At 40.5% G+C, this 26,403-nt stretch overlaps 1 protein-coding gene across 4 annotated transcripts in view; it reads left to right on the top strand.

The window, feature by feature from the left end:
* Positions 1 to 26,403, top strand: part of P4HA1 (prolyl 4-hydroxylase subunit alpha 1) — an 89,822-nt gene that overhangs the window by 5,360 nt on the left and 58,059 nt on the right. For 2 of the 4 annotated variants that reach the window (XM_023204977.1, XM_023204979.1), the window contains exons 1-5: positions 7,414 to 7,506; positions 10,326 to 10,433; positions 11,408 to 11,504; positions 13,042 to 13,193; positions 17,149 to 17,286. In XM_023204977.1, coding sequence (XP_023060745.1) covers positions 10,343 to 10,433; positions 11,408 to 11,504; positions 13,042 to 13,193; positions 17,149 to 17,286 — 478 coding nt within the window. In that variant the 5' untranslated portion in view covers positions 7,414 to 7,506; positions 10,326 to 10,342. Of the gene's footprint in view, positions 1 to 7,413; positions 7,507 to 10,325; positions 10,434 to 11,407; positions 11,505 to 13,041; positions 13,194 to 17,148; positions 17,287 to 26,403 lie in introns of those variants that run through there. The other 2 variants (XM_023204976.1, XM_023204978.1) reach the window with 1 other exon arrangement.

The raw sequence follows: 26,403 nt of genomic DNA, 5'->3' as shown, positions 1-26,403 counted from the left end.
TAGAGAATCTAGTCACACAAAAATTGTCAGTTCATTTTGAAACAGTGTAAGGGCAATTCAATAGAGGATAGTATGGAACAGTTGAATATTCATATGCAAAGAAAAACAAGAATCTTTGTTTTATTTGGACACCAAGTATCCACTGTTGGACACTGAGCAGTCCCTTGCCCAGGAATTTATATGAATATAGGGACAAATGACATGAATCCACCAATGGATATGAAATAAAGTTTACTTACACAGTAAACAGCAAAAGGATTCCTCAAGGTCAAGGACTTAGGTTTAGTCCAGAATGAAGCAAAAGTGAAACAGGGTGGGTGGCTTTGGTTTTCATTGTGACCAGAAGGTGGAAATTGTTTGATGGTTCCCATGTGTGGTATTTACATGGTTTCAACTTCACAGCAATACCAGGGGAGGGAATACCTGAGCTTTCTTAGACTTACCCACATGTGAGACAAAAGGGAGAGAGGTGTGGGACTTGAAAGCAATCCGCACTCAAACATCAGAATGAAATCTTTTTCTTTATTAGAGCTTTAATCTGTACTTCACACTCTATGCAAAAATTAGTTCAAAATGGTTCATAGGCTGGGTCTGGTCGCTCACATTTGTAATCCCAGCATTTTGGGAGGTTGAGGCAGGAGGATTGCTTGAGCACAGGAGTTTGAGACTAGCCTTGGCGATAGAGTGAGACCCATTTCTATTTTAAACAGGTTCATAGATTGTGAAGTAAAATGTACAGCTATAAAATATTTGAAAGAAAACATAGGAAAAAAAATATATATTTTTTGAGACAGAGTCTCGCTCTGTTGTCCAGGCTGGAGTGCAGTGGCGGGATCTCGGCTCACTGCAAGCTCTGCCTCCCAGGCTCACACCATTCTCCTGCCTCAGCCTCCTAAGTAGCTGGGACTACTGGCGTCCGTCACCACACCCGGCTAAGTTTTTGTATTTTTAGTAGAGACGGCGTTTCACTGTGTTAGCCAGGATGGTCTTGATCTCCTGACCTCGTGATCCGCCCGTCTCGGCCTCCCAAAGTGCTGGGATTACAGGCATGAGCCACCGTGCCCGGCTGGACAAAAATACTGTTTTTTTGAGACAGAGTCTTGCTCTGTTGCCCAGGCTGGAGTGCAGTGGCCAGATCTCAGCTCACTGCAAGCTCCGCCTCCCGGGTTTAGGCCATTCTCCCGCCTCAGCCTCCTGAGTAGCTGGGACTACAGGCGCCCACCACCTCGCCCCACTAGTTTTTTGTATTTTTTAGTAGAGACAGGGTTTCACCGTATTAGCCAGGATAGTCTCGATCTCCTGACCTCGTGATCTACCCATCTCGGCCTCCCAAAGTGCTGGGATTACAGGCTTGAGCCACTGCGCCCGGCCGACAAAAATATTTTTGACCATGGGTCAGGTGGAGATTTCTTGAACATGATACCGAGAACATGATTCATAAATGAGCAAACTGATAAATTAGACTTCATCAAAATTAAGAACTTCTGTTCTTCCAAACTCTCTGTTGAGAGAATAAAAAGACTTCACAGACTGGGAGAAAATATTCCCCATCGCATATCTGACCAAAAATAGACTGTATAAGGAACTCAAAGCTGGGCATGGTGGCTTACTTCTGTAATCCCAGCACTTTGGGAGGCCAAGACTGGAGGATTGCTTGAAAGTCCAGGAGTTTGAGACCAGCCTGGGCAACATAGTGAGACCCCATCTCTATTAAAAAAAAATTCAGTAAGTAAACAACTTAATTTAAAAGAGCAAAAGATTTGAGTAGACACTATGCAGGAAGGTGTATGAACAGCAGATAAACACCCCAAAAGGTGTTAAACATAGGCTGGACATGGTGGCTCATGCCTGTAATCCCAGAACTTTGGGAGGCTGAGGTGGGCGGATCACCTGAGGTTAGGAGTTCAAGACCAGCCCTGCCAACATAGCGAAACCCTGTCTCCACTAAAGTACAAGATTAAATTAGATGTGGTGGCACGTGCCTGTAATCCCAGCTACCTGGGAGACTGTGACACGAGAATCACTTGAACCCAGGAGGCGGAGGTTACAGTGAGACAAGGTTGTGCCACTGCATTCCAGCCTGGGTGACAGAGTGAGACTCTGTCTCAAAAATAAAAAATAAAAAGGCATTAAACATCATTAGTAATGTGGAATTGCAAATTAAACCCATAATGAGATACCACTATATGTCTATTGTGAAAATTAAGATATTAAGAGAAACTAAGGAAAAAACGGCAATACAAAATGCTGGTAAGAATGTGGACCAGTGGAAACTTTCTTCCTTTGCTGTTGGGAGGGCAAATAGTATAGCTACTGTGGAGAAATGTTTGGCAGTTTTTTATGAAGGTAAATATACACTTGTAACATGACCCAACATTGCCACTCCTAGGTATTTACCCAAGTGAAATGAGAACTTAGGTTGACTTCCGTTTTTTTGAGATGGAGTCTCACTCTCTTGCCCAGGCTGGAGTGCAGTGACACAATATCGGCTCACTGCAACCTCCGCCTCCTGGGTTCAAGCAGTTCTCCTGCCTCAGCCTCCCGATTAGCTGGGATTTACAGGCTTGTGCCACCACGCCCGGCTAATTTTTGTATTTTTAGTAGAGATGGGGTTTCACCATGTTGGCCAGGTTGGTCTTGAACTCCTGATCTCAAGTAGTCTGCCTGCCTCGGCCTCCCAGAGTGCCAGGATTACAGGCATGAGCCACCGCTCCCAGCCTGTTTTCTTTTTAATTTTTTAAAACAGCTTTATTGAGTAATAATTCTTGTACCATACAATTTTCCCTTTGAAGTATGCATTTCAGTGACTTTTAATATATTCACAGTTTTGTTACCACAACAATCAATTTTAAAACATTTATTTCACTCCAAAAAGAAACCCCAGACCCAGTAGCAGTCACTCCCATTGTCCCTTGCCTAGCCCTGGGCAACCACTAATCTACTTTTTGTCTCTAGAGATTATTTTACTTAATGTTTTCAAGGTTCATTTGTGTTATAACATGTATCAGTACTTCATTTCTGTTTATAGCCAAATAATATTCCATTGTACGGATAGAACCACACTTTGTTTACCCACTAATGGATATTTGGGTTATTTCCACCCTTTCGGCTATTATGAATAGGATAATGCTGCTGCCATGAACATTCATGTACAAGTTTTTGTGTGGACATGTGTTCTCATTTCTTTTGGGTATAGACCTATGAGTGAAATATCTGGGCCATATGGTTACTCTGTTTAGCTTTTTTGAGGAACTAAACTGTTTTCCAGACCAACTGCCTCATTTTACATTTCTACCAGCAATGTATCAGAGTTCCAGTTTCTCCCTGTCCTTGTCAATACTTGTAATTGTGTGTCACTTTTTGTTTTAAAGAGATGAAGTCTCACTGTGTTGCCCAGGTTGGAGTACAGTGGCCATTCTCAGGTGCAATTATAGTGCACTTACATGCTCAAACTCCTAGACTCCAGTGATCCTCCTGCCTCAGTCTCCCAAGTAGATGGAACTACAGGTGTATGCCACTGTACCCACTAATCATTTTTTACTGTAGCTATCAAAGTGGCAGTGAAGTGGTATCTCATTGTGGAATTGATTTGCATTTTCATAATGATGAATGATGTTGAACATCTTCTCATGTACTTGCCTCTTTGGAGAAATGTCTATTCAAATCTTTTGCCCATTAAAAAAAAATTACTGGCCGGGTGCGGTGGCTCACAACTGTAATCCTAGCACTTTGGGAGGCCAAGGCGGGCAGATCATCTGAGGTCGGGAGTTCGAGACCAGCCCGACCAACATGGAGAAACCCCGTCTCTACTAAAAATACAAAATTAGCCAGGCGTGGTGGCTTGTGCCTGTAATTCCAGCTACTCGGGAGGCTGAGGCAGGAGAATTGCTTGAACCCAGGAGGTGGAGGTTGCAGTGAGCTGAGATTGTGCCATTGCACTGCAGCCTGGGCAACAAGAGCAAAACTCTGTCTCAAAAAAAAAAAAAAAAAAAATTATTGAGTTCTGAGTTCTTTATATATTTGGATACTAAACCTGATACTATCAGAAATGTGATTTGCAAATACTTTTTTATGTTGTCTTCACTTTCTTGAAGCACAGCACTTTTAGATTTTGACAAAGTTCAATTTGTTTATTTCTTTGGCTTCTTGTGCTTTAGGTGTCATATCTAAGAAACTGTTGCCTAAGTGTTATGATTAATTGCCTAATCCAAAGTTATGAAGATAATTTCTTTTTTTTTTTTTGAGACGGAGTCTGGCTCTGTCACCCAGGCTGGAGTGCAGTGGCCAGATCTCAGCTCACTGCAAGCTCCTCCTCTCGGGTTTACGCCATTCTCCTCCCTCAGCCTCTGGAGTAGCTGGGACTACAGGTGCCCACCACCTCGCCCGGCTAGTTTTTTGTATTTTTTAGTAGAGACGGGGTATCACCGTGTTAGCCAGGATGGTCTCGATCTCCTGACCTCGTGATCCGCCCGTCTCGGCCTCCCAAAGTGCTGGGATTACAGGCTTGAGCCACCGCGCCCGGCCTAATTTCTTTTTTTTAGTGAGATGGACTCACTCTGTCGCCCAGACTGGAGTGCAGTGGCACAATCTGCCTCCTGGGCTCAAGCAATCCTTCCACCTCAGCCTCCTGAGTTGCTGGGACTGCAGGAGCATGCCACCATGCCTGGCTAATATTTGTGTTTTTTTTGTAACAATTGAGTTTCACCATGTTGCCAAGGCTGGTCTTGAACTCTCAAGCTCAAGTGATCCTTCCATCTTGGCCTCCCAAAGTGCTGGGATTACACCTCGGTGGCATGAACTACCAAGCCTGGCCAGTTTATTGTCTTAAACTTCAAAATGGTCTTAATATGTTAATTTTAGGGCAAATTTAAAGTTTTCTTGTTTATTCCCAGGCAATGTGTTGCTGTTGCAAATAAGCTTTTTAAAATTGTTTCCTGTGATTGGTTATTCTTTGTATATAACGGTCATTTTCTAAAGAGAATGCCAGTTTTTTCCCTCAAATAATCATTTTTTAAGTAGTATAACTGCTGTGTAAAATTCATTCTTGGGCTGGACACGGTGACTCATACCTGTAATCCCAGCACATTGGGAAGCTCAGGCAGGAAGACTGCTTGAGTCCATGAGTTGGAGACCAGCCTGGGCAACATAAGGAGATCCCAACTCTACAAGAAATAAAAGAAATTTAAAAAATTGACCGGTCATGGTGGCACAAGCCTGTAGTCCAAGCTACTCAGGAATCTGAGGTGGAAGGATCACTTGAACCCTGGAGGTCAAGGCTGCAGTGAACTGTGATTGCTCCACTGTACTCCAGACTGGGCAACAGAGCCGGACCCTGTCTCTGAAACAACACAATTAGTCTTGAATGAAGTTTCATGAAAACTGCTGAATTTGGAATTGTTTGCCTTACTTACTTCACTTCATAATTTATATTTAAGTTTAAGAAATCTGAAATGCATATTGTACAAACAAAACTTTTTTTTTTTTTTTGAGACGGAGTCTCGCTCTGTCACCCAGGCTGGAGTACAGTGGCGCGATCTCAGCTCACTGCAACCTCCGCCTCCTGGGTTCAAGTGATTCTCCTGCCTCATCCTCCTGAGTAGCTGGGATTACGGGCGCCTGCCACCATGCCCGGCTAATTTTTGTATTTTTGGTAGAGACGGGGTTTTACCATGTTGGCCAGGCTAGTCCTTGAACTCCTCACCTCAGGTGATCCATCCACCTTGGCCTCCCAAAGTGCTGGGATTACAGGCGTGAGCCACCGCACCTGTCCTTACTGTTACTTTTATGGGTACAGAGTCTCTGTCACCCAGGCTAGAGTGCGGTAGCGCATTCATGGCCCACTGCAGCCTCTACCTCCCAGGTTCAAGTGATCCTCCAGCCTCAACCTACTGAGTAGCTGGGACTACCACCACACCTGGCTATTTAAAAAAAATTTTTTTTTTATCGAATTGGGGTTTCCTTGTGTTGCCCAGGCTGGTTTCAAACTCCTGGCCTCCAGTGATCCTCCCGCCTTAGCCTCCCAATATGTTGGGATTACAGGCATGAGCCACTGTACCCAGTTTAGGCTTAAGTATCTTTGAAAAAGAGAAAGTGAAATGTAGAGGCTTATAGAACTAGAAAATGGAACATGCTCAAAACCTTATATTATTTGTTAGTTACTCTTTTGTTAGAGAGTAATTAACTACTTCTTAAAAGGTTTAGGGTATCTTAATATGAGAGTTAATGGTTTAGGTTTATTATTTTGTACGAAGTTAATTTTTTTGTTACTATAAAAATGTATTATAGGAGGTCTGGAAAATGCAGAGATATAAAAGAAAATTACCAGCTGGGCGTGGTGGCTCACACCTGTAATCCCAGCACTTTGGGAGACCGAGGCGGGCAGATCATGTGAGGTCAGGAGTTTGAGACCAGCCTGGCCAACATGGCAAAACCCCGTCTGTACTAAAAATACAAAAATTAGCCAGGCATGTTGCCAGGTGCCTATAATCCCAGCTACTTGGGAGGCTGAAGCAGGAGAATCGCTTTAACCCGGGAGACAGAGGTGGCAGTGAGCCGAGACTACGCTACTACACTCCAGCCTGGGCAACAGAATGAGACTGTGTCTCAAAAAAAAAAAAAAGAAAGAAAATTATCTACTGTTTTGCTACCCAGAGACAATTACACTTTGGTGAATTTCCTCTGCATATGTTCTTGCATAGTTATGACCATATTATGATGTTAATTTTTTCTTTGTTTTGACCAGTGTTAATTTATTTATAACTTTGTGTTGTGGTAATGAAAACATAATCTTAGCATAGATTCCACCAAGGTTGTGTGATAATTTTTAAATCTTGTTTTTTCATTTAACTCTACAAGTTAATGGATGTGTTCATTTTAAGTTTCTTGGCATATAACAACATTAAATAATTTTGCTTGTTAATTGTTCACTTGATGGGCAAAAATGGTGTCTTATTTTATGTCATTAATTACTAATAAGTTTGAGCATTTTTTGTTGAGCTAACAAATTTTCCTTTTTGTGAGTTCCAAGTTCTTTATCCACTTGTCTATTAACATCTTAGTGGTTTTCTTATTGATTTGTATGAGCTCCTTAAAAGTGGTCTATTTTCTTTAAATGATTTTCTAGTTTGAGTTTTAAAGTTTTTTTCCCCCCCACACATAAGCTTATTTTGTGTATTCAAATTCCATCTGGCTTTTGATAGGTTGTTTTCTTTCTCTCTCTCTCTTTTTTTTTTTAGATGAGGTCTCACTTTGTTGTCCAGGCTGGAGAGCAGTGACAAGATCATGGCTCACTGCAGCCTCAACCTCCTGGTCTCAAGTGATCCTCCTGCATTAACCTCCCAAGTAGCTGGGACCACAGGTGTATGCCACCATGCCCAGCTAATTTTTTGATTTTTTTTTTTTTTTTTTTTGTAGAGATGAGGTCTTGCTATGTTGCCCAATCTGGTCTCAAACTCCTGAGCTCAAGCGATCCTCTTGCCTTGGCCTCCCAAAGTACTGGGATTACAGGTATGAACCACTGTGCCCGGGCATTTTCTTATTTTTAAGTTTAGAAATTCTCTGCTTTTAGAGATCTGATAACTATTCTGTTGTTGCTGTTTGTTTTACTTTGTTTTGTTGATTATAACTATGTAATCCATCTAGAATTTATTTTGAAACATGATGTACGGTAAAGATACTTATTCTTTCTATGATTGTTTTGAATTTTTACATAGGTTCTGTCATTCTTAAAATATTTTCATGCTATTTGAAGAAAAATACTACTTAAGCTGGTTATTTTTAGTTATTTCTGTAGGCTAATGGTTTTTAATTCCTTGTGAGATTTAAGGACAATGAGAGATGACAAAAAACTTTAGTGACAATATATTTTAACAATGGCAAAATAACCTGTTTTCTGACAAATCTAAACTCTCTTATCAGAGTTAAAAGTTTAGACAACATTTGTGATTAGCCTTCTGTTAGTACAGTGAAAACATTTGTATTTTCTGCAAATAGCATTTATCCATGAAGAAAATTAGAATAGAAATCTGTTTAAATGGAAAATTCTAGACTCTTCAGACAGCTCAGGCTTTTCAAAAAGCCTTGGGCTTTGGCAGGAGCCCAGGATAGGAAGTGTCTACATCTGCTACATTCTAGAAGCCTTCCCCAAATCACTGTAACGTAGCCAAAAGAGCAGTGTATTTCATTACTTTGTGGTTCTGGAAATATCTGGAAGTTTGCCGCAAACTCGAGGGAGGAGACTAAGGAGTACTTCCAATTTTTGTGGTGATCTGTTTTTATTGAGATTCAAGTTAGGGGGACGGTGGGGTTATTTTTTAGCTCTTGTAGAATGGGGAGCTTTCAGTCTGAACTTGAGCCTTTTGGTTTAGCTCATGTCACATAGGAAGACGAGTCAGAGGGGCCTGCACAAAGAGAAACAGGTTGACAAGTCAGTTTAACCAATGGGAGCCTGTTACTGAAGCAAACTATATTGTAATGGTAACTTATTCTCCTGTAAAGTAATAAGAAAGACAAAGTTCATGTTTGTAGGGGAGAAGGAGCAAGAGAAGAGTGCTAGCAGGGCATCTGGGAAAGTGAGGTAAAGCCTTTCTGTTGGTTAGTTTATATCCTCATTTGCCGTGAAGAATCCTCACTAGAAAAGACAGTGCTACCATGGATATAGAGCAAAAACACAAATGGGCTTTGCTGCCAGGTTTAAAAAAAGAAAGAATAGAGGCCACAGACATGTCTTAGGCTAAGTTTTTTTTTGTTTTTTTGTTTTTTACATAGAACACAGTTGATAAGAGAAACAAAACTGAAGTCTGGGTCCTTTGAGAGAAAATACTTGTTTAAATGGACATGGCTATTTATTCATTTTGGATTCTCTACAACTTTAAAAAAAAAAAAAAAAAAAAAAGACATGCGCAGTGGTGCAGACCTGTATTTCCAGCTACTCAGGAGGCTGAGGTGGGAGGATCATTTGAGCCCAGGAGTTTGAGTTCAACTTGGACAATATAGCAAGACCCCTGTCTCTTAAAAAACCAAACCAAGAGAACAGTGTCATTGCAATATAATTCATATACCTTATAATTCACCCATTTAGTATTAATGATTCAATGGTTTTTAGTACTTTCACAGAGTCATTCCACCATCAGTCAGTTACCACAGTCAATTTTATTTCATTTATTCATTTGTTTTTTAAAGATGGGGTCTTACTATCTTGCCCAAGCTGGCTTTGAACTCCTGGGTTCAAGTGATCCTCCTGCCTCAGTCTCCCAAGTAGCTGGGACTCCAGGCACCTGCCACTGTGCCTGGCCAGTCAATTTTAGAACATTTTATTGCCCCCAAATCTACAACTTTTGATTGAATTTATTTTAAAAAGTTAAGTTATAGGAAAAAGATGGGCTAGGTGCCATGGCTCATGCACCAGCCCATCCACCCAAAACTTTGGAAGGATGAGGCGGGCAGATCACCTGAGGTCAGGAGTTTGAGACTGTCTCAAAAATACATACATATATATATATATGAAAAAGATGGAACAAATTAGGAATTTTAAGGATTAATCAGCTCTGAAATCTTTTTCCTTTAAAATATATTCTAACATTTTGAAAATGTTTGGTAATTTTTAATATTTAAATAGATAAGTTGGTATATTTTTATGGGAAATTCATGGGATAGGTCCAAATCACAGAGAAAACTTGTTTTTCAGGCTGTACAAAAAAACCACCTGCTATTCATTTACTCTAATTGTAATAGTGACTAAGGAGAACAAACTAAGCATGAATTTTTAAGCACAAATTATCAGGTGATAACAAACATACATTCTTCTCTAATATGGGTGCAGTGGCTCATGCTTATAATCCCAGTGCTTTGGGAGGCTGAGGCGGGTGTATCACTTGAGGCCAGGAGTTCGAGACCAACCTGGCCAACATAGCAAAACCTTGTCTCTGCTAAAAAGACAAAAAGTTAACGAGGTGTGGTGGCACACACCTTTGGTCCCAACTACTTGGGAGGCTGAGGCATGAGAATTGCTTGAACCTGGGAGGCGGAGGTTGCAGTGAGCCAAGATCACACCACTGGACTCCAGCCTGGGCGACAGAGACTCTATCTCAAAAAAAAAGAAACAGAACAAAACCACAAAAAATAAATGTCATGGCAATACTCTAATTATATGAAAAACAAGATAGTAGCTATTATTAAATTATTACACAGTTGATAATAACTAACATCAATTTTATGGGCAACCTTGGAATCTTTTACTTTTTCATAGAAATAATAGATAAGGAACTTTTCCTTCCCTCCTTTTGTATTTTTTAAGTAATGGCTGCATTTCTCTATTTCTGTTGTAGGTGTGTGATCCTGTAAAATGAAGTGTTCCAAGATGATCTGGTATATATTAATTATAGGAATTCTGCTTCCCCAGTCTTTGGCTCATCCAGGCTTTTTTACTTCAATTGGTAAGTCTTACTACTTGTTGATTTTTTTGGTTTTGCATTTTTTAATTTCCATTTTTTAGTGTTTAAAATCAGCAAAAACAAATACAGTGTATTCCCAGAATATAGGTTTATTCGCTGCCCCTTTAAAAGGTCCTTTTTAAATAATTTCGTATTTTCTTTAATTTTTTTATTATAAAAATGATACATATACAGGTTAAAATAATTTAATGCGTATACTTAGTCTTTCTCAATGCAGATATACGAGTAATATACTGCATATGTATCTAATCTGCTTTTTCCACTTAAGAATCTACTGTGAACACCAGTTTTTTTTTGTATTATAACTTAAAAAATATTTTATCATGATTATTTTGAATAGAGACAGGGTCTCACCATGTTGGCCAGGCTGGTCTTCAACTCCTGGTCTCAAGGGATTCTCCTGGCTGGGCCTCCAAAGTGCTGGGATTACAACAGGCGTGAGCTGCCACGCCTGGCCCATAAGTATATACTTATGACTCTTGATTCCAGTATATGAAATGATGGGTTCTCGCATCCTGTTGTACATAAACAGATTATTTGAAGCTTTTTTAGTGTGGCTTTTATTTATTAAATAAAAATTTAATTCTAATTAGTCTCAAAAACAAAGGTAAAGGGTTTGAGAAATAAATAAGTAAAGGTGAAGAAACATTAATTTTTGGAAAGTAGTGTTGATTTGCAATTTAAAAATACATTTGTAGATGTAAAGACAATTTGCCAGCATAGTCTAAAGCTTGCAAAATTAAGTGGCTTGAAAATTAGAACTGGAACTCTTGATTAGAAGTTTTTGGCTTTATTTTGGTTTATCTGGTAAAAAGGAAGAAAAGATCGTCTCCAGCATATTTGATTCATGCCAGTTAAATTGTCTCATAGAATGAAACAGTGTCAATCATTCTTATTCTTAACATACCTGTGTTGAAGGATATGAGTATTTGATAACCTTCTTCCCCTTCTACTAGGTCAGATGACTGATTTGATTCATACTGAGAAAGATCTGGTGACTTCCCTGAAAGATTATATTAAGGCAGAAGAGGACAAGTTAGAACAAATAAAAAAGTAAGCAAAATGTTTACTTATTATGACTCTGACTAAACCTGGATGTTTTCTTTCTTGAGCTAAAATATTCTTTAAGTAGAAATGAAACCCATTTTTGAACCTTACAAAGCCGGTTGAAATGGCTAAAATAGGAGTATAGAGAACAAGTTAGACTTGGGCCAACTTTCACATGGAAGAATATGGGTTGAGATAAGAATATGGATAGATATTGGCTAGGTGCAGTGGCTCATGCCTGTAATCCAGCACTTTGGGAGGCCGAGGAGGGTGGATCACTTGAGGCCAGGAGTTCGAGACCAGCCTGGCCAACGTGGTGAAAACCTGTCTCTACTGAAAATACAAAACTAGCTGGGTGTGGTAGCACATGCCTGTAATCCCAGCTGCTTGGGAGGCTAAGGTAGGAGAATCACTTGAACCCGGGAGGTGGAGGCTGCAGTGAACCAGGATTGTGCCACTGCACTCCAGCCTGGGCTACAGAGCAAGAGACTATCTCAAAAAAAAAAAAAAAAAAAAACGGATGGATATGGGAAGTTGACTAATAATTTTTTTTTTTTTTGAGACAGAGTCTTGTTCTGTTGCCCAGGCTGGAGTGCAGTGACATGATCTCGGCTCACTGCAACCTCCACCTTCCAGGTTCAAGTGATTCTCCTGCCTCAGCCTCCCGAGTAGCTGGGACTACAGGTGTGCGCCACCACGCCTGGGTAATTTTTGTATTTTTAGTAGAGACGGGGTTTTGCCATGTTGGCCAGGCTGGTCTCGAACTCCTGACCTCAGGTGATACGCCCGCCTTGGCCTCCCAAAGTACTGGGATTACAGGTGTGAGCCACTGCACCCAGCCTGACTGATAATTTTAAAAGTATTGCTAATATCTTCTATCCTCCTCTAACCTCTTAGTCAACCCACCTGCTGCTGCAATTTTCCAATTCTACTTATCCTTTACTCCCATGGTTCCACTGTAGAGATTATAGTGATAAGTATGGTTAGTGTTATTTAATTGATACAGTTTTTCTCAAATATGAATTTAATTGACTCATGTTCATAGTTAATCCTGACCTGAGAATTCCTGTCTTTTATTTAATGAGTAGCTGAGTGTTCAGTTTTTTCATTTTAAGATATAGTTTCTAGAAACTGGAAGTAAAGACTTAGTATAAGTTGATTTAAATGAACATGTAATTGAATTTGGGTTGGGCTAATTTGTAGTTTGTAATAATCAGTTATTTGGCCCTGTAACCTATGAGGAAATGAGTTTTTAGACTTTTACTAGAGGGATTCAGTCACAACTTTTACTAAGACAGGGAGGTTCCATGTACTGTAACCATTTGGGAGAAACAAAACTAAAACAAAAAGTCCTATAGTTGTATTGATTCTGCCAAGAGGATCTTGCTTTTTAAAGAGACCTTATAATTTTACTTTAAAAAGAAGCTATAGGTATAGTTTAACTCAAAAACTTCTAGTCATTATTTTTTCTGAGCGTTTCACTAAATTGTGTTTTTCCCTATGAAATATACCTATTCTCAGTTTTTATGTTTTACATCTGTAGATGGGCAGAGAAGTTAGATCGGCTAACTAGTACAGCGACAAAAGATCCAGAAGGATTTGTTGGTCATCCAGTAAATGCATTCAAATTAATGAAACGTCTGAATACTGAGTGGAGTGAGTTGGAGAATCTGGTCCTTAAGGATATGTCAGATGGTGAGTCTGAAGAGATTCCTGAGTAAGGCAATATTGCCACCATCTGTAGAAATAATAAAATTAGTGATAAATTCAGTTCCCAGGAAACCAGGTGTTCAGTGTTGTAACTAGATTTTGCCTGGGTGCCTTTGGTTTGAAGAGTTAATTTAGTCGAAATCCTGAATTCTTTGACTAAAAAAGAAGTAATTTCATTTATTGTTGACTTTTGTTTTGAAATCTGCAAAAGTGAGTAGATTATTTGGCATATAGCTTCATTTCTGAGGGTAATCATTTTTATTTTAATTTATCATCTTCAAATTTTAAAAAAGTGTGTATCTGCAATCAATTTTAAAAAATGTTGGGAGTGTTACTATAAAGAGAAATATAGCTGTGTTCTAGCTAGTATTTTGAAGTTTAGAAGTAGTTTGCTCAATGTAGAAAATCAAACTTGGCCGGGCGCGGTGGCTCAAGCCTGTAATCCCAGCACTTAGGGAGGCCCAGACGGGCGGATCATGAGGTCAGGAGATCGAGACCATCCTGGCTAACACGGTGAAACCCCGTCTCTACTAAAAAATACAAAAAAATAAACTAGCCGGGCAAGGTGGCGGGCGCCTGTAGTCCCAGCTACTCGGGAGGCTGAGGCAGGAGAATGGCATAAACCCGGGAGGCAGAGCTTGCATTGAGCTGAGATCTGGCCACTGCACTCCAGCCTGGGCGACAGAGCGAGACTCCGTCTCAAAAAAAAAAAAAAAGAAGTAGTTTGCTCAATGTAGAAAATCAAACTTGGCCGGGTGCGGTGGCTCAAGCCTGTAATCCCAGCACTTTGGGAGGCTGAGACGGGCGGATCACGAGGTCAGGAGATCGAGACCATCCTGGCTAACACGGTGAAACCCCGTCTCTACTAAAAATACAAAAAACTAGCTGGGCGAGGTGGCGGGCGCCTGTAGTCCCAGCTACTCCGGAGGCTGAGGCAGGAGAATGGCGTAAACCCGGGAGGCAGAGCTTGCAGTGAGCTGAGATCTGGCCACTGTACTCCGGCCTGGGCCACAGAGCAAGACTCCGTCTCAAAAAAAAAAAAGAAAATCAAACTGAGGCTGCAAACCGTAATAGTGAATAAGTGATACAATCGTAGTTGGAGTGTTGAAATGTTAACAGACGTGGAAGACTAAATCTGGACTTCAGTAAGGAGGTAAAGGGATTATGCCCCCCCCCCCAAAAAAAAAGGAAAAGAGAGGGAAAAGAGCTGAGCTACTTATGTAGATAAAATACTCCAAGGGTAATTACCAGTGTTTGTAAGCAGTGACTGTTATGCACAGGGGTCAGGAAACCTTGAAACAAAAAATATGGCAAGTACTTGTGAATACTTCTTTACTGTGAGAGGGAAGTGTCTGTGATTATTTTCTGTACTATATAACACCTTGGGAACTTTTTTTTTTTTGTTTGGAGACAGGGTCTCACTGTTGCCCAGGCTGGAATACAGTGGCACAATCATGGTTCACTGCAGCTTTGAACTCCTGAGCTCAAACAATCCTCCCACCTCAGCCTCCTCAGTAGCTGGCACTTCAGGCATAGACCACCACGCTGGGCCAATTAAAAAATTTTTCTTTTGTAGAAACAAGGTCTTGCTATGTTGCCCAGGCTGATCTCAAATTCTTGGCCTCATGTGATCCTTCCACCTCAGCTTCGCACAGTGCTTGGGATTACACACGTGAGCCCTGGTTCCTGGCCCCTGAACACATTTTTTAAAGGAAATCCACATATTTATTCTCAAGTAATGAACTAAGTTTTTTATAATGTGAACCTTGGGACTTTGTTGTTTTAATCTGTAGTAGTCATTCTATAATGCTATAATGCTATATATTTTTAATTTTTCTTAGAATTTTGTTTGTAGCATAAGAAATATTATAGCATTCTATAAAATTTGTAAAATTTGCTAATGAAATTCCCTATAGAAATTGCGACTGAGGCCGGGCGCGGTGGCTCAAGCCTGTAATCCCAGCACTTTGGGAGGTCAAGACAGGAGGATCATGAGGTCAGGAGATCGAGACCATCCTGGCTAACACGGTGAAACCCCATCTCTACTAAAAAATACAAAAAACTAGCCGAGCGTGGTGGCGGGCACCTCCCAAGTCCCAGCTACTTGGGAGGCTGAGGCTGGAGAATGGCGAAAACCCGGGAGGCGGAGCTTGCAGTGAGCTGAGATCCGGCCACTGCACTCCAGCCTGGGCGACAGAGTGAGACTCCCTCTCAGGAAAAAAAAAAGAAGAAGAAATTGTGACTGAGAGTTGGTCATAAAACTAAAAATATTGTTGGAAACAGAGCAGGTCAAAACTCCCATGCTGATCTAATAATGAAATTACACCAATAAAGAGCCACTGCACGTCAGCCTGGACAACATGGCAAGACTCTGTCTCTAAAAAGAGACAAAACAGCATAAAAATATGCTTGATATAAACTCTAGCCCTCTTCTAGTTATTTGTTCATTTGTACATTTTCATTTACATAAAAATGCCAGGTTTCAGCCAGGCACGGTGGCTCAGACCTGTAATCCCAGTAGTTGGGGAGGCTGAGGCTGGCACATCACTTGAGGTCAGGAATTCAAGAGCAGCTCAGCCAACATGGTGAAACCCCGTCTCTATTAAAAATATAAAAGTTAGCCGGGCATGTTGGTGGGCACCTTTAATCCCAGCTACTCGGGAGGCTGAGGCAGGAGAATCACTTGAACTCGGGAGTCAGAAGTTGCCGTGAGCCGAGATTGTGCCACTGCACTCCAGCCTGGGTGACAGAGCAAGACTGCATCTCAAAAAAAAAAAAGCCTGGTGTCTTGCTGTTCAAAATACTTAGTCAGCTGGACACAGTTGCTCACGCCTGTAATCCCAGCACTTTGGGAGGCCAAGGCAGGTGGATCGTTTGAGGCCAGGAGTTGGAGACCAGCCTGGGCAACACGGTGAAACCCTCTCTCTACTAAAAATACAAAAATTAATCGGGTGTGGTGGCACATGCCTGTAATCCCAGCTCCTTGGGAGGCTGAGGCATGATAATTGCTTGAACCTGGGAGGTGGAGGTTGCAGTGAGCTGAGATCGTGCCACTGCACTCCAGCCTGGATGACAGAGTGAGACTCTGTCTCACAAAAAAACCATATAGTTGATTATAAGTTAATCAGTACAAGAGGGAAGTCTCATACCTAATTTTTATTCACAAGTAATGATACTTATATTAAAATTTTAAACCACTTTTTTTGTTTCTTAAGCAGTGTTTAGCATCCATTCTCCTTGGGGTTATATAGTTATCAGTAATTGGTTTGTTAGTTTGATTTTTGCTATACTTCATGTAAATCCTCTTTAAGATTAGCTTTATATATTGTAAATTTTAGTGGATCAACACCATGTTTAATAATTAAACTGATCTAAATATATTTTAGTAAACTAGCTTAGCTGTTGATCTTAAATATATAATTAATATCTCTTCCTTGTCCTTGAAGAATTCTACCAAACTTTATATATTTACATATTTATATAATGTGTAATACATGGAAGAAGAAAACAACTTTAAGAGCACACATTTTACTTACCATCTGTTATCTGGAAGTATAATTGATTGTCAATGAATCTCATTTTCAGACCCATAAATGTGTTCATTTCCCAAACTTAGTGGATGCACTTTTGTTTTCTTGCTATGTTATATAACTAAAAACTCATAACTATTATGTTAGGTGATCTTTACCTGGTAATACAGATATAATTTATGTAACACCATTACAGTTCTTAAACAATATTAGGCTTTTATAAGATTAAACAAGTTAGAAGTATGCCAAGTCTCATTCAGTGTATTTAAGTTTTTCTTGTTGAGTATGTAGAACTTTTCGTGGTATGGTAGAAAATAATAAAATAGATTTTGAACAGTCCTTATTAAGTCTCTTTATGGGAAGTTAATGAGGTTTTACAGTCTTTTTTTCTTTTATTTATCTATTTCAAGGCTTTATCTCTAACCTAACCATCCAGAGACAGTACTTTCCTAATGATGAAGATCAGGTTGGGGCAGCCAAAGCTCTGTTACGTCTCCAGGATACCTACAATTTGGATACAGATACCATCTCAAAGGGTAATCTTCCAGGTAAGATCATTCTTCCATTCTATAAAATACCATCACCTAGCTTCTCTGTTGAGTCCATTAAGACAATGTTAGTATAAAAAAGACTTTTGCATTTTAAGATTTTAAATTGTAGTTTGTTTCATAGCCTTTGAAGACTAAAGAATCACCTTCCCTTTCTCTTAGGGCTTAATAGTTATGGGTAGGCTTCTAGTTTGTTACTCTGAAATCTTGTATTGATAGAGGCTAACTTAAGTAGGAAATTTTAGTGTGTAAAGAAAAGAAACTATCATTTTACCAAATATTTTTATTCAGAACACCTAATACTATTTGTAAGCTTTGTATGTAAAGCTATAAGGGAGTCGATAGTCAAAGTTTGTATGTTAAATAATTAAAAGCCAAGATGTTTTGGGTATCCACATATGTTTAAAGTGTTCCTACTTTCTTACCTATTTTTTGGCAAAGTCCTCTTTTTAAGTTACAGTTACTTTCATGATAATTTACTTCTGCCATCCCTCACTTTTTCAAAGTTTGTGACTTATTAACACTGCTATCTCCTGTCATTGTCAGCTGCAGAAATAAAATATGTTGTCTCTGTCTTCATACTGTAATTGATTTTCTGTCTTTCTTTTTTTTTTTTTTTTTGGAGACAGAGTCTCGCTCTGTCGCCCGGGCTAGAGTGCAGTGGCCGGATCTCAGCTCACCGCAAGCTCCGCCTCCCGGGTTTACGCCATTCTCCTGCCTCAGCTTCCCCAGTAGCTGGGACTACAGATGCCCGCCACCTCGCGCGGCTAGTTTTTTGTATTTTTTAGTAGAGATGGGGTTTCACCGTGTTAGCCAGGATGGTCTCGATCTCCTGACCTCGTGATCCACCCGTCTCGGCCTCCCAAAGTGCTGGGATTACAGGCTTGAGCTACCGTGCCTGGCTGTAATTGATTTTCTCAGCAAGAAAAATCAGTTTATCAAAATATTTTCTTGCTCATCTCCCTTTATTTGAGATGAAGGTATCTGTTGGTAAAGACTAAACATGGTATAATAGTAAATAAAATTTATGTTAAGCTGGAATATAATTCCATTAATTTGAACTTCCAAAAATGTACAAATTTGCAAATTTTATTTTCAGTTTCTACTAATATTATACATTATAACACTTTTGATAAGATTATAACCTTATTTTTAAAATTGGCTTCAGGTTTAAAACACATTTAATAGATATTAAATAATATGTGCCAGCTATTATGTTAGGTACTGAGGACACATAATGAACAAGACATACACTACCCTTGCCATTAGGGTATTTAACATTCTTTTTTTTTTTGAGGCAGAGTCTCGCTCAGTCTCCCAGGCTGGAGTGCAGTGGCCGGATCTCAGCTCACTGCAAGCTCCGCCTCCCGGGTTTACGCCATTCTCCTGCCTCAGCCTCCCGAGTAGCTGAGATTGTAGGTGCCGGCCACCTCGCCTGGCTAGTTTTTTGTGTTTTTTAGTAGAGATGGAGTTTCACCGTGTTAGCCAGGATGGTCTCGATCTCCTGACCTCGTGATCCTCCTGTCTCGGCCTCCCAAAGTGCTGGGATTACAGGCTTGAGCCACCGCGCCCAGCTTAACATTCTTACAGTATAGTAAGATGAGTGCTCCGATGAGAGAAATTCAGGATACCACCATATGAGCACGTCAAAAGAAACCTATTGCTGAACCTCGTAAGAGATGTAAAGGAAGAATTCCTGGAAAATATGACATTAAAAAAATTGAGATCCGGCCGGGCGTGGTGGCTCAAGCCTGTAATCCCAGCACTTTGGGAGGCCGAGACGGGCGGATCACGAGGTCAGGAGATCGAGACCATCCTGGCTAACACGGTGAAACCCCATCTCTACTAAAAAATACAAAAAACTAGCCGGGCGTGGTGGTGGTCGCCTGTAGTCCCAGCTACTCAGGAGGCTGAGGCAGGAGAATGGTGTAAACCTGGGAGGCGGAGCTTGCAGTGAGCTAAGATCAGGCCACTGCACTCCAGCCTGGGCAACAGAGCCAGACTCCGTCTCAAAAAAAAAAAAAATTGAGATCCAATGGATAAGGAATTAGTCAGAAAAATGGGGGAGAGGGGGAGAGGAATGGGTGTGGGAGAAGTGTTCCAGACAGAGGGAACATGTAGAAAGGTCAAAAGGAGAGAGCATATCATATTGAGATAACTAACATCTAGTTTGTATGGCTTAATTCACCTCTTGCAAGAGGTGAATGCATCAGGTGGATATGGGGGTTTGGCTTTATGAGAGTAGTGAGAGCTGAGACTAGAGAGGTAAGCAGAAGCCATCTCTTGGAGAGCTTTGTAAGCCATGTGGAAGAGATTGAACTGTCCTGAGTGCAATGTGGAGCTATTAAAAAGTTTGTGGCCGGGTGCGGTGGCTCAAGCCTGTAATCCCAGCACTTTGGGAGGCTGAGACGGGTGGATCACGAGGTCAGGAGATCGAGACCATCCTGGCTAACACTGTGAAACCCCATCTCTACTAAAAAATACAAAAAAACTAGCCGGGCGAGGTGGCGGGCACCTGTAGTCCCAAGCTACTTGGGAGGCTGACGCAGGAGAATGGCGTAAACCCGGGAGGCGGAGCTTGCAGTGAGCTGAGATCCGGCCACTGCACTCCAGCCTGGTCGACAGAGCAAGACTCTGTGTCAAAAAAAAAAAAAAAAAAAAAAAGTTTGTAAGGGGAATTTATGATTTTTCCTTTTAGAAATACCATTCTGGCTGCCAAATGGAGATTGGGTTGGGGCCAAGGGACAAAGAACCAGGGAGGAGGCTGTTGGAAATATTTAAGTAAGAGGTGATAGTGGATAGATTATCAAGCTACTTATTGGAGTAGAATAGAATTGATGATGTACTTGATCAGAATTTCTGGCTTCATCAACTGGATAGGTTCCATTTAACAAAATAGGGCTGGCATGGTGGCTCATGCCTATATTCCCAGCACTTTGGGAGGCTAGGTGGAAAGGATCCCTTGAGGCTAGGAGTTCAAGACCATCCTGGGCAGCATAGCAAGTCCCTGACTCTACAAAAAAATGAAAACTTAGCTGGGTGTGGTGGCGCTTACTTGTAGTCCTAGCCATTTGGGAGCCTGAGGTGGGACGTACTCACACTGCTATGAAGAAATACCCAAGACTGCGTAATTTATTTTTAAAAAGAAGTTTAATTGACTCACAGTTCCGCATAGCTAGGGATGTCTTCGGAAACTCACAATCATGGCGGAAAGCACTTCTTCACAGGGTGGCAGGAGAGAGAATGAGTGCCAGCAGGGGAAATGCCAGGTGCTTATAAAAGCATCCTACCTCATGAGAACTCACTATCACAAGAACAGCATGGGGGAACTGCCCCCATGATTCAGTTATCTCTTCCTTGTCCCACCCTTGATAGGTGGGGATTATTACAATTCAAGGTGATATTTGGGTGTGAACACAGAGCCAAACCATATCATGGTAGGATCACTTGAGCCCAGGAGTCAAGGCTGGAGTGAGCCGTGATCACGCCACTGCACTGCAACCTGGGCAACAGAGTGAGACCCCCATTTCAAAAAACAAAAAGCAAAAAAGAAAACATCCCACCTCAGCCTCCCAAATGTGTGGTGGTGGTTAATAAACGTTATTTAGATTACTCTATGTGTTTTGTTTAAAACGATTATATTCTCATCAAAATGGTCTTGAATATTATTTAATCCTGATTTCACTGTGTTTAGTCTTAGGGGCAATATTCATTCTTTCTCAGCTACTTTTTATCTCCTTGTTAACTTTTTTCCCTCTTTTATCACAGTTTTGGGCTAGTTCTTACTGACTTTTCCTTTCATGCAAATTACTTATAAGTAAAATGACTGAAATTTCTTAATCACATTATATCCTATAAGTGGTAAAAATAATAGCATGAATGCTAGCATAAGAGTTTTTAGGCTCCCCCAACCCAGATTATTTTCTATTGTTAATAGTCAAATATCACAGATGTGTTCAAAGGCTTCTTGTGCACCTTCCCTTCTTTAGAGCTAATGACTGTTCTGAACTTGATGTGTATCCTGTCATCTTTTTATACGCTATCATATATATTGTCCATTGTATTGTGTTTTTAAATTTTACGTGAATAGTGCATCACACCCTATGTATCTTTCTACAACCTTTTTTTAACCTAATATGTTTAGTAAATTTATCTATGTTGATCACATTCATCTTACTGCTAATGTGGTATTGTATAACATTATTTATTCATTCTTCTGGGGATGGATGTACATTTATATTTTATCCAATTTTTTGCTTTATCAAATGAGGTTTGATACATCCTTGTTGAAATTTTTGTGACCATGTACTCATGTGCAAGAGTTTCTCTTAGGGTATAAGAAATCATAGGGTATTTGGTTTCTCATCTTGCTTACCAGATGTGGCCAGATTGTTTTCCAGAGCGTGTATTTATACTCTCACCAGCATTGTATGAGAGTTCCCATTTCTTCATATCCTTGCCAGCTCTTGGTTTTGCCAGACTTTAAAACTTATAGCAATTTGGGTGTGAAATGGTGGGGGTGAGGGAGGAAGGATGGCATGTATTTTAAATTTTCTTCAAACAAAAAAGTCAGAGAAATGCTTAGTGGATTTATATTGATGCCACATCACTGCTTGATTAGTTTCATCTGTTTCTTTTACCACTTTGGGCCTACCTGTTGAAATGCTTTGTTGATATTTTCATGTAAAATCTGATAGGTTATATGCATTTCGACATCAATGTTGTCCTTATAGTTCTTAAGGACTTCCTTTAGTTTTCAGATTGTTGGTTCCCAACCCTGATTTGTTGAATATATCCGTATCTGCCAAAGATATCATGCTTTTTTTTAAAGCTGTGATTTTTTTTTTTTTAGGGGGGTGGGGGTCAGTAATAGAAAATGTCTTACATATAAAATTCAATTTGCTTCATGTGGAAATTGAATGTTCACCCTTCTGGTCACTTGCATCACTGTCTTGTAAGTTAATAAGATAACTGCAGCAAGCAGTAGATTCTCCAGACATCTCTGGAGCTCACTCAGCTATGAGTGTACCACACTGCCTCAGAGGTGGGACATTAACTTCTAAGTATGTGCATTTTAAACATAATTCTCCCTTACAAATTAAGTTTTGATCCATTGAGTGTTCTTGTGAAGTGCAAGAATTTTTGAATTACATGTCTCTCTCAGTTTAATGGATGAACCATAAAAATGTATTTCTTTTTCTTTTTTTCCCTTTTTTTGACATGGAGTCTCACTCTGTTACCCAGGCTGGAGTGCAGTGGCGCAACTTGGCTCACTGCAACCTCTGCCTCCTGGGTTCAAGTGATTCTCCTGCCTCAGCCTCCCAAGTAACTGGGATTACAGGTGCCTACCACCATGCCTGGCTAATTTTTGTATTTTTAGTAGAGATGAGGTTTCACCATGTCAGGGTGGTTTCCAGCTCTTGCCCTCAAGTGATCCGTCCACCTCAGCCTCCGAAAGTGCTAGAATTACAGGCATGAGCCACTACGTCTGGCTAAAAATGTATTTCTATTCTAAGTAATGTTTTTCCTATAGTGCCTGTGATATTATAGTTTTTTTCTTTCTTTTCTTTCCTTTTCTGTATTTTTAAAATTTTTTTTGTGACAGGATCTCACTCTGCTATTGCCCAGGCTGGAGTGCAGTGGCACAATCACAGCTCACTACAGCCTCAACCTCCCAAGCTAAGGTGATCCTCCTACCTCAGTCTCCCGGGTAGCTGGGACTACAGGCACGTGCCACCACAAGCAGCTAATTTTTGTATTTTTTGTAGAGACAGGGTTTTGCCATGTTGCCCAGGCTGGTTTCGACCTCCTGAGCTCAAGCAATCCACCCCCTCCAGCCTCCCAAAGTGGTGGGGTTACAGGCAAGAGCCACTGTACCTGGCCTGATACTATAGTTTCTACTGTGACAATAAATTAAAGGACTGTTTTTAGTGTTACTTTCAGTTTGGTTTATTATATTCAATTTGGTATGTTCGTGTCTGTCATCCCTGCCTCTTCCTTTGAACTAAAGGAATTTACAACAACTCGTTTCTCATCAAATTCAGTTTGCTTTTTTTTGAGACGGAGTCTTGCTCTGTCACCCTGGCTGGGGTGCAGTGGCACAATCTCGGCTCACTGCAAGCTCTGCCTCCCGGGTTCATGCCATTCTCCTGCCTCAGCCTCCCATGTAGCTGGGACTACAGGCGCCCACCACCATGCCCGGCTAATTTTTTTTGTATTTTCAGTAGGGACAGGGTTTCACCATGTTAGCCAGGATGGTCTCGATCTCCTGACCTCGTGATCCGCCTGCCTCGGCCTCCCAAAGTGCTGGGATTACAGGCGTGAGCCACTGCGCCTGGCCCGGTTTGCTTTTTATATGAAGCTTTTTACAGTCTCTTTCTGCCCATACCACTTTCCTTGTTTCATTTTCTTCTTTATTTTCTTGCCTATTTACTTCTTATTCTCATGTTCTCTACTTTGGAAACAGTCTTCCTTTTCAAATACTGCATTACTTTTCATTTATTTTAAAAATCAGATTCCCAGGCAGTCTGCCTTTAATATTGTTAATACAGCAGTAGGTAAGACAAGCAGAAATAGTTTACCAAAGCAGAATAGCTAAAGATATTCTACTATCTCTGCCATGCTTGTTCAAATAATGTGACCAGAATATCCGGTTATATAAAAAAAATTACTGGTGTTATCTACATGGATTAATGGCATACTGTTATCTCATGTGTTTTGCATGTCCCTAAGAGAAATATTTATAATTGCTGCATTATGAGTTTATCTTCTCAGTTTACTGGTTCTCGTAACTGAAAAAATAATAGCATTGTCAAAATTTAATATGCATCTTTCGTTTTTGGAACTAAGTCATGTTGAACTATTAAGAAGTTAGTTTCTTAGCATCTGCTATTATTGGAATGTGTCCCTCCAAAATTTAGGTGGTGAAATTTAATGGCCAGTGTGATAGTATTAAGAGGTCGGGCCTACAGGAATGGGATTTAAGGCCCTTATGAAAGAGGCTTTGTGCAACCCCTAGCTCTCTTGGCCTTTCACCTTCACCAGGTGAGGACATAGCATTCTTTCCCTCTGGAGGATGCAGCAACAAGGTGCCATCTTGGAAAAGGAGAGCAGTCCTCACTAGACAATTGAACTCGCAGGTGCCTTGAATCTTGGACTACCCAGCCTCTAGAACTGTGTGAAATACATTTTTTTTTATATAAATTATCCAGTCCTCTATTACTTTGTTATAGGAGCACAAGTGCACTAAGATAGTATCCTTTCCTAGAGTGGAAGGCGGGATAGAGACTTACTTAAGGGAAAAACATCAAAATGTGGGTCTTCATCTTCATTTTAGGAGTATACTGATAATCATTTACTGTCTGTAAGTGACTAATGGGGGGCCAGAAAAAATGCAAATGGAGGTGATTGATTTGAATATTTGATTATATTGGGTCATGTGATCCTCCAGTGCATACACCTACAAGCTTGGACTCTGTTTGATACTGGAATTGAACAGCTCATTGTCAGACGAGGGCATGCTTTTCTGTAGTTTACAAATGTCTGATCATTAACAAAACGTGCCCATAACTTTACTTCCTTTTGATTTATTTCTCATGAATTCCTTTTCTGTTAGCATCTTTTTTTTTGAGACGGAGTCTCGCTCTGTCGCCCGGGGCTGGAGTGCAGTGGCCGGATCTCAGTTCACTGCAAGCTCCGCCTCCCGGGTTCACGCCAGTCTCCTGCCTCAGCCTCCGGAGTAGCTGGGACTACAGGCGCCCGCCACCTCGCTCAGCTAGTTTTTTGTATTTTTTAGTAGAGATGGGGTTTCACCGTGTTAGCCAGGATGGCCTCGATCTCCTGACCTCGTGATCCGCTCGTCTCGGCCTCCCAAAGTGCTGGGATTACAGGCTTGAGCCACCGTGCCCGGCCAGCATCTTTTTAAAAACATATGTGACCACTGTTGGATAGGTTATAGCTAAGTCTGGTTCTGGCCATTTTAGTGACTTTGAAGTGTATTCAATCAAAATTTATTAAAGAAGCCACCAATGTGTTTGTTTCTCCACCAGTTTTCTTTGTGATGTTATCAGACACTTAAAAAATGCGTACAGTTTTATCTGTTTTATCAGAGAAAATGTAGGCTAGTCTGTCTTTGACCAGTAGTTTCTTTTAAAAACTACTCTTCTGGAATCATGACTACTAGTATAATATTGACTTAGTCTCAGAACTGTATATTCTGAGAGAAATATTTTTGGATAAGTAGTATTTTCTTGTCTAGGCTTGTTATTTTTTCACATACCTGTCATTTTTTTTTTTTTTTGATAGTGTCAGGGAATTATGTGATTTTCTGTATAATACATAAAAAGAGCCCTGTAGGACATGACTTTCTCCTTTTTTCATTATTTATAAAACTTCTTTTATTATGGAAAATATCAAATATCACACACAAAAATAAAGGTAATAACAATGAACCTATGCCATCACCAAGCTCCAGACGTTTTAAACATTTTGTCATTCTTGGTTTATCTACTCCTTCCACCCTTTCTTTTTGTTTTTGTTGGAGTATTTTAAGAGCAAATCCTAGATGTCATGTCATTTTATCCATAAATAATTCACGCATATCTAACTGATCATGTCTTTATTAAAAAATTTTTTTTTCGAGGCAAGATTTCACTCTATCACCCAGGCTGGAGTGCATTGGCATGATCATAGCTCACTGCAGCCTTGGACTTTTGGACTCAAGCCATCCTGCTGCCTTAGCCTCCTGAACAGCTGGGACTATAGGTGCGTGCCACCACACCTGGCTAATTTTTAAATTTTTTGTAGAGATGGGCTCTTGCTATGTTGCCCAGTCTGGTCTTGAACTCCTGGCCTCAAGTAGGTCTTTGTAATTTATTTTTAATTTTTTTTAGAGACAGGGTCTCACTCTATTGCTCAGGCTAGAGTGCAGTGGTACCGTTATGGCTCACTGCAGCCTTGAACTCTTGGGCTCAAGTGATCCTCCTGCCTTAGCCCCTTAGCCTCCCAAGTAGCTGGGACTATAGGTATAAAACACCTGCGCCCAGCTGGTCTTTTTAAAAAAGTAACATAACCACTTACTGTCACCCTGCTTAACAAATTGATAATATTTCCTTAATA

Source organism: Piliocolobus tephrosceles, chromosome 9 (assembly GCF_002776525.5).
Source record: "Piliocolobus tephrosceles isolate RC106 chromosome 9, ASM277652v3, whole genome shotgun sequence".
Lineage (NCBI taxonomy): Eukaryota > Metazoa > Chordata > Mammalia > Primates > Cercopithecidae > Piliocolobus > Piliocolobus tephrosceles.
This window is presented reverse-complemented; position numbering and strand designations above follow the sequence as displayed.